Source organism: Ursus maritimus, unplaced genomic scaffold (assembly GCF_017311325.1).
Source record: "Ursus maritimus isolate PB19 unplaced genomic scaffold, ASM1731132v1 scaffold_12, whole genome shotgun sequence".
Taxonomy (NCBI): domain Eukaryota; kingdom Metazoa; phylum Chordata; class Mammalia; order Carnivora; family Ursidae; genus Ursus; species Ursus maritimus.
Window position 1 is genome coordinate 212,616 of NW_024423564.1, and position 8,076 is coordinate 220,691.

The window sequence follows — 8,076 nt, forward strand, 5'->3', positions numbered from 1 at the left end:
TGGGCATCATATGACTTTGTAAGTATATGAATGCATGTCTGTGTGGAGGGGCGGGAATGGGGCAGGGGGCTCTTCCTCCTTGATTAGGTTATAACTTATAATGCACCTAGTCTTCTGTCTTCTGTTGGTGAGAGTGGCCCAGCCAGGTGATTGAATGACCTTAGGTGGCCAATCTTTTCCTAGAGTGGGATTATTTGGGGTTCAAGTCCTCAAAATCAACCTTAGTGGTCCAGTATCTGGGGTTGTGGCCTGGACAGCTTTGGGGTGATTGTTCCATCCTACATCTTACGATAAGGTGCCTAAATAGTTTCTTTAACCGTCTCCAGCCCTCCAGTGAGACTGGGGCTAATCTGATTGAATGCCATCTAAGATTTAAGATTTTAAGATTTTAAATTTCTGCAGCTGTCATTATTGGGAGCCAGGGTGTAATTTTACGGGGTCAGTAGAAGAGAGTCAGGTGTGTGCAGGACATGCTCCCCGCCCCCCCATTCCCATCAAATAACTATCTCCTTTGTTCAGATCATAAAATTTCCCAGACTCTTCTGATTCACTCGGCTGGCCTGTCTGCATATTATAGGGCAGTGGCTCTGATAAAGCCGAATGGTGCAGAATGTGGCTCACCCCGTTCCCTGGAACAGGTGCCAGGCTCCTTGTGGGCTCCTTAGGGAGAGTCCACACCACCTCACTTCCCTGCCTCCAGTGTTGCCCACACAGGGTTGTGGGAGGGGCTGTGGGTCACAGGCAACTGCACCCAAAGGGGACAAGACAGGCCAACTGATTCCCCCTCCTTGTTTTAGCCCAACATGTGCTTTAAATAGGAGGCCCTAAATTATTTATCAGCTGGATTTTTTTAAGTTGAGGCAATTGAGGTACGAAAGTGTTGAGGGCCTACTTCCAGATCATGTGGTGAGCTCATGTCTGGACCAGGCAATGGCCCATGTAAAAATATTTAGGACACATATTTAGTATTGGGGATTCTTTATAAACTTTAGGGAGGCAACAAAGATGCAGAGCAGCCAGTGGTTCTTAATAGTGTCAAGGTGATGAGGAAGTATACATAGGTATACATCTTCACCTTCGGGGGTTCATGGCCCCCAGGTTAAAGACTACTGACACAGGAAATGGGGAGAAGTATATTCCTAAGTTGTTTAGGTTAATATTGGTCTTCAGTCCTTTTCCCCTTTGTCCTGCCTCATCATGGCCTAAGTTGAGGTTAGAAATCTTAGACTCTTCCAGCAACCAACTCTGTGTGATCTTGATTAAGATGTTTCCCTGTCTGGAGCTGGGTGTCCTCACCCAGACAACCGAGGCACTGGGCACATTGTGTGCCACACCCGGCACTTACACGCAGTGATGCAAAAGTCACATCTGGCTCCTACTATGATTCGTGGGCTCTGGGACCCAGTTTGGGAATGGGATGGAGGGAATGACCCTATAAATCTACTTGCCTTCAAAGATAATTGCCTTCCTTTCCTTTAACTCTCTTCTTCCTCAAGCCCACTGCATCTCACAGCAGAACAGAAGAACAAAAGACGTGTGCCATAGCAGATGGGGGTGAGGACTCCAAGCGCTGACCAGGTTCTTGAGTGTCTTTGTGTCCTGGCTTTCTAAGTTCAGTTTCCCATGCTGGGGCTTCGCATATACCATCTCACTGGTCAGTCCTCTCTACACCTCAATGAGAATTTTCTTCTCATTCTTCAAGGGAAGAAACAGACCCCTTCTCCCATTGAGGTGACACCATTTGCCGGGGCCTCACAGTTGAGAGTGTAGAGCTCACTTTGAATCCACATCTTTGTGATGAAAAGACATTTCCCTTTACCATACTGCCTTCCAAAGTGAGACATCTGCTCAGAGGCAGGCTGCACTTCCCAGGTGAGGCTGGGGGGAAGGCTGGCAGGATCTGCCTCCTGTAACCCAAGGGAAAAGTGACCAATGCCAGGGATGCCTTTTTCTCAGCTGCAGGACAGCCATATTCAGCGCTGTCCCCCTCTCCTACCTCTGAATTCTGGGAATGACACATGTGGTGATGGTAAACAACACAGTACCAGGACCTCAGGCCAGAGCAATCTCTTCCTCTTTGGAAAAGTGCATCCAAAGCCACTGAACATGCACTCATTTATTGTTACTGATGTCTGTTATGTGTGCCAGTCTGTTCTCAAAGAATTTATAACCATTGTAAACAGATGGACAGAATATGGTGGGATAAGTGTTACAGGAGAAAGTGATGGATGTTTTGAGATCATAGAAAGAGGCATCTGACGAGCCTGCAGGGGGCTGTGGGGGAAGTCTCCTGGAGCAAGTGACCTCTGAGTTGGGTTCAGAGGGAGATAAAGACTGGCCCAAGTGAACCATTCAGAGAAGGACTCGGTGGAAAGAGGAAGAATGATAGAAAACAGACAAGTGTAAAGTCACACAGGCCAGAAACCCTCTGCTGTGCCAGGAAGTGCCAGCGGTTACCTGTTGCTGGGCTGCACAGTTCTAGAAGGAGAGAAAAGTGGCAAGGTAAAGCAGACAGACAGGTGGGGGCCAGCTCTGCAAGACTTCTGCGGGAGTCTTTTAAGCTGTTCTTTAGGCAAAAAGGAAACTTTTAAGGGTTTTAAGCAAGGGATTGACATGTTTAGATTAGATTTTAGACAGCCTGTCTTGGCTGCCTTACACTGGACGAAGGACTAGAAGGTGAACTTGGAACCTCAAAGGCCAGTTAGGAGGTTCTGGGTGGTGTAGGTGAGAAACTTTTGGGGTGTTTCTGGTGGGAAAAGCACACACCGTCAGTCTGAGCATCATTCCGTGCAGCCTGGGAGAGAGCACAGAGCTCTGTAGGTAAGGGGTCACAGGTTTTATGCACCCGGTGCCGCTGAAAACACCCTGCTACGCATTTTACAATCAATTTGTGTCTTAGCATCTTTATGTGTTTGGCAACTGACTTACTGTATTGACCTATTTCTTTACTGAGCATCAACAGCTGTGGCACAGAAGCAGTTATGACTTGTCATCATCAATAAAGCTTCCCTGGATGTGCCCGTGCTCGTGTTCCTGGCTGGAATATTTGATCATGTGGAAGCAAGATGGGAAAAATAGGACAGGTTTGGTAACTGGCTCTTTGCTGCCATCTCCCCAGCTGCCATTTGCATGTGGGGAACACATGAAAGTAAGCTCTATGGTGCCTTCCAGCTTCAGAGCTTCAAAGCAAGACATCCCTGTGATTGTGTGCCAGCCCTTTCATATAGCACTGGCCCAGCTCACAGCACCGCCCCCAGCTGTCCTGGTCTGGAAGGACTTACAAGTCCTTTTGTAAGGCCAGCTGTACACTGCCTGCTTCTCAAGAAACCATGATGGAAGGGGGTCTGTGGTAGAGTTTTCTTAGAGCTTTTCCACGAAAGGAGAGGCGTGGTCCTGCCCTATCAGAGTATCTGTGAGCCATCAAGACTAACATGGCACAGTTTCTCGTGGTGCCATTCTTCAGGTGTTGCTTATTTATTTATACAGCCCTCTACCATTTGGGGCAGGGCCCTGCTGCCTGCCGCTGGGGCTGGGAGTAATTATGGCCTTCTGCAGGGAGGTAGCATACTCATCACGTTCTAGCCATTTTCCCTGGCATTGCCTTTGATCGAGCTTTTTGCTGGGAAAGTAGCCATTAAGAGATGTGTATCTTTGGTTTCATTTACATGGGAGAAGGGAGAACTAAATTGGCAAATGGATGGTTTCATGTTCTCAGAGAGGGCCTCCACCCAGTCTGTGCCCAGAGTCCTCAGAGCCACTCAGGAGAGCACCAGACCTGACCCACACTGCCATAGAGCCACTGGAGGCCTGGGACTGAGACCCTACCCCTCAAACGAAGGCACCCATGGTGTGGACTCAAGTGTAGGAAGATATTCTTCTTTCTTTCTTTTTTATTATTTATTTATTTATTTAGTAAGTTAGTTATTTAGTTAGTTCATTAAGCAAATGTAAGGACTTTGGTGGGTTTCTAAAGTATTCATGATTATATAATTTTTTTTCTATTACATGAGAAATAAAAGCTTATTTATGAAAATCCAAAGACTAGTGAAAATAAAAATACTCCACTGGTTATCCATAACTCTATTGTCCTAAAATAAGTAGAATGTTGACAAATTTTCTTCTATCATCATCATCATCATCATCATCATCATCATCATTCGTAGAAGTTTTTGGTTAAACATAATTGCTTTTATGCTATACATCCAATTGTGGCCTTTTTTCCCTTTAATACATTTTAATAATTGCATAATGTTTCATCAAGTAATAGATCCAAGTGTATTTGATCAAATTTGTTAGATATTTAAATTATTTCTAAGTCACAATGTGATAATCAGCTTTACATAGCTTTTCTTTTTTCTATTTTGGAATTATTTTTCTTTACACAGATTCCAAGATGTGGTACAATTGGGTCCAAGGACTGAATCATTTTATGCTTTTGACACATATTTCCATATTCCCCAAATTCTTTCCTGAAAGGATTTTTGTCTGTTTATGCTCTCATCAACAGTGGCACACTCTAGCACTGGGATTCACAGATTTATTATTTAAAAGTGATCATTAAATAGATGGAAGAGGCTGTCACATTATAATGCTATTTCCTCTCTCTCTTTCCTTCATCTTTTCTCCTTCCCTCCCTTCTTTGTGATTTCTACTGAGGTTCAAGAGTTGTCCATCTTTTATCAACAGTTGACCACAGGCCCCTAATGCCCTAAACTAGGCTTCCAGAAGTTCCCAGCATCTAGGAGGCATATCTCTGCAGGGCCTCTGAGACACTAAGCCCTCTTCATGTCAGAGAAGGTAGTAGTCTTATTCTGGAAAATGAGGGGTTGCATGCCTAAAAGGCTTGTCTAGCTCTCATGTCCTAAAAGTCTGTTTCTGCAACTACCTAATTATATGACTTGGCCTGGCCGAGGTCCCCGGTGTCTTGGGCATGTTTTGGACTATCTGTTCTTACTGCACCTTTGTGGTCCTGTACCAGCTTCTAGACTCAGAAGGATGGAAAACTGTTTGTGTGCCATGAATCCATAGGTAGCCACTCTAGATTTAGCCTCTCTCATTTCCTCTTACTGTGACAACAGAGAATCCTAAACCTAGTTCCACTTGAATGTTGTGGGTTGCGATGACAAACTAGTCTGTTTGGTGTGGCAAAACTCTCTTATTCACTTGGCCACAGGGGTAAGCTCATGTACTCCTGGGCAATCAGGTTTCTTTCCCAGAAGTAATAGGCACATCTCCAGCTCAACTCATCAACAAGCTGGGTCTGCACCTGGCCCAGGACTTACCCCAGGGAGGGGGTCCTAGGAGGAGAGGAGACCCACCCTGAAGATGAGTAGAGACTGGTGGAGATGAGGGAGATTGAAATGGTGACCATGCTCCCAGGCCCTGACACCCCATTTCCTACAGTTCTAATTCTATGCACCCTCCCTATTCTAATACCCTTCCCAGCAAAGTGAACTGATCTATATTCCCTTTTGTGAATTAAGCAAGGTTGATGTGGACTTTCCCTAGCCACTTGTAAATAATTCCCACTTAACATAACAGCTGTGAATACTTTTCCTGTTCATTCCTAATCGAGGTGCTTTCAGATTTATCCTTTCTTTCGTGTGAAGGTTTCCTTTTGAAATTTTGTAGATTCACAGGAGGTTGCCCTAATAGAGATCCCATGTACCCTTCACTGGAATTCACTCCATGGTGACATGCTTCATAATTATGGTTCAGTATCCAAACCTGCCAGCTGACATTAGTGTAATTCACAACTTCGATTTGGTTTTTTATTATTTATTTATTTATTTATTTATTATTTTTTTATAATAATATTTTTTTTATATTGTTAGTCACCATACAGTACATCCCTGGTTTCTGATGTAAAGTTAGATGATTCATTAGTTGCGTATAACACCCACTGCACCATGCAATACGTGCCCTCCTTACTACCCATCACCAGCCTCTCCCATTCCCCCACCTCCTCCCCTCTGAGGCCCTCAGTTTGTTTCTCAGAGTCCATAGTCTCTCATGCTTCATTCCCCCTTCTGATTACCCCCCCTTTCTTTATCCTTTTCTTCCCTTACCAATCTTCCTAGTTCTTATGTTCCATAGATGAGTAAAACCATATAATAATTGTCTTTCTCTGTTTGACTTATTTCACTTATCATTATCCCTTCCAGTGCCATCCATGTTACAGCAAATGTTGAGAAATAGTTCTTTTTGATAGCTGATATATTATTTATTTTTTAGAGAGAGTGAGCATGAGTGGGGGAGGGGCAGAGGGAGAGGAGGGGATCTCAAGCAGACTCCCCATTGAGTGCAGAGCCCTGATGACGTTGGGCTCAATCTCATGATGCTGAGATCGTGAAGCTGAAGCCAAGAGTCAGAGGCTCAACTGACTAAGCCACCCAGGTACCGTTGTTTTTTATTTTTTTAAAAGAGTGCCTAGCTGTGCTTATAGATATGTTAGAACCTAAATATTGTACCTGATGAGGAAGAAGGGTACAGGGCAATTATGTTCAGGTGTGACATGTGAAACCTGGGTGGGTGTTGTGTGTTCCCCTCTTGAGTGCTGGCTATGTCCCAGTAAATCAGGCACTGGACACATGTTACCTCCTAAGCCTCATGACAACCCTGTAAGCCCACTGTTAGCATCAGCATTCCTTTTACAGAGAGAAGGAAACCAAAGCTTAGAGCAGAGCTAGAGTTTAAACCCACACAGCCTGCTTTCAGACTGTTCTGCCCAAGCATTATGCGGTGAGATTAACAGCTGAAGGTGGAATTTTTCCTGAGCCTTTCTGGACTAGACCTTTCCTCAACATCCCACTCTTCTTTCCCCCTTTTGCCCTCCTCCTCTGTCATGGCCACTTGGGCTCCTGAGATGAACCATTGTTAACAGCCATATTTATGGCTCTCTCAATTTGCATGCCCTGGATGAGACCCTCAGGAGATGCCACATCCCTGTATGCAGCAGGAGGGGCCAGAGGGGAGGCCATCTTCAAAAATTGTTGATTTTAGAGTGCCAGGGTTCTAGCCTCACTCTCTAGGGATTGCTTCTTGGTGGTTTAGTGCTGGAAAACAACAAAGAACCCTCAAACTGCCAAAACAAAAACAAAAACAGAAGAAAGCCTTGTACAGCAGAGGAACACGTTTACTTGTCAGTTCATGGCTTCAGCTTTCAGCACAAGATGGTGAACATGGTAGAGATGTTGGAGGTAGTGGGTGGAGTGGTACCTTTGGTGCCTCATTCTGGGGGTGGGCAGGGAGATGGGCATTTAGGAGGACAGGGCTTAGAACAGGGCTTGGGGGGGCAGGGAGCTGGGCATGGAGGAGGGCATGGTGGGGGGCATGGTGGGGGGCACAGTGATGGGGACGGTGGACACTTTGGTGGTGCTGGGCACTTTTCCCGTGGGCACTTTTCAGAGCACCGTTGCAGCAGCTTCTTTAAACAGCTAGGCTGGCATTTGGCTTCACACTTTTGTTCACACCTGGGATCACAGTTCTTGGGCTCATTCTTGGGTTCACTAGATTTATTTTTATCATCACTCGACATTGTTTTTTGATTTTCTGGGCCCTGTAAAGAAATATGCAAGAGGTTGTATGTGGGAGACCACACTGCAAGGTGGGAGAGGAACAGCAAACCTTCCCACTAACACCTCCTGCCCATCCTTGCTTTTATGAAGAAACTTTCCTGGGATGGTTTCGGCTCTAGACCAAATTCTCATTTAAGGGGTGTCCTCTTGTCCTTGGAGTGGATTGGTGACATTTCCTGGTTTCTTCACCCTTACCCTGCTTTTTGTTCACTCACCCTTGTCTCAATTCCATATCCCCCAGCAGGAGTTCTCAACCTAGGGTCCTGGAACTACCACCCCCCAATGATAAAACCATATTTAATCATATGTTATCAATATAATTGGTATCTTTTGTAACTCCATGTCTTTTAATTAGTTTATTTAAGTACGTTATTCTGAAGTTATGAATTTGGTCAGACTACTAAAGGCATCCATGGCACAACAAGGGTTTTAAACAATCCCTGCCGGGCTACCTCCTCGACCCTCTAGAGATAGAATGAGAGGGTATATTAGTGGGTTG

General features: G+C 45.2%; 1 protein-coding gene across 1 annotated transcript; it reads right to left on the bottom strand.

The window, feature by feature from the left end:
- Window positions 1-7,228: 7,228 nt before the first annotated feature.
- LOC103667482 (late cornified envelope-like proline-rich protein 1) lies at window positions 7,229-7,537 on the bottom strand. The gene has a single exon (XM_008695626.1). It carries the CDS (start codon window positions 7,535-7,537, stop codon window positions 7,229-7,231), a length of 309 nt encoding a protein of 102 aa, XP_008693848.1.
- Window positions 7,538-8,076: the final 539 nt, after the last annotated feature.

Bases quoted from the DNA above. Each gene is read 5' to 3' on its own strand.
- LOC103667482 (XM_008695626.1), bottom strand. From the start codon at position 7,537: ATGTCGAGTGATGATAAAAATAAATCTAGTGAACCCAAGAATGAGCCC.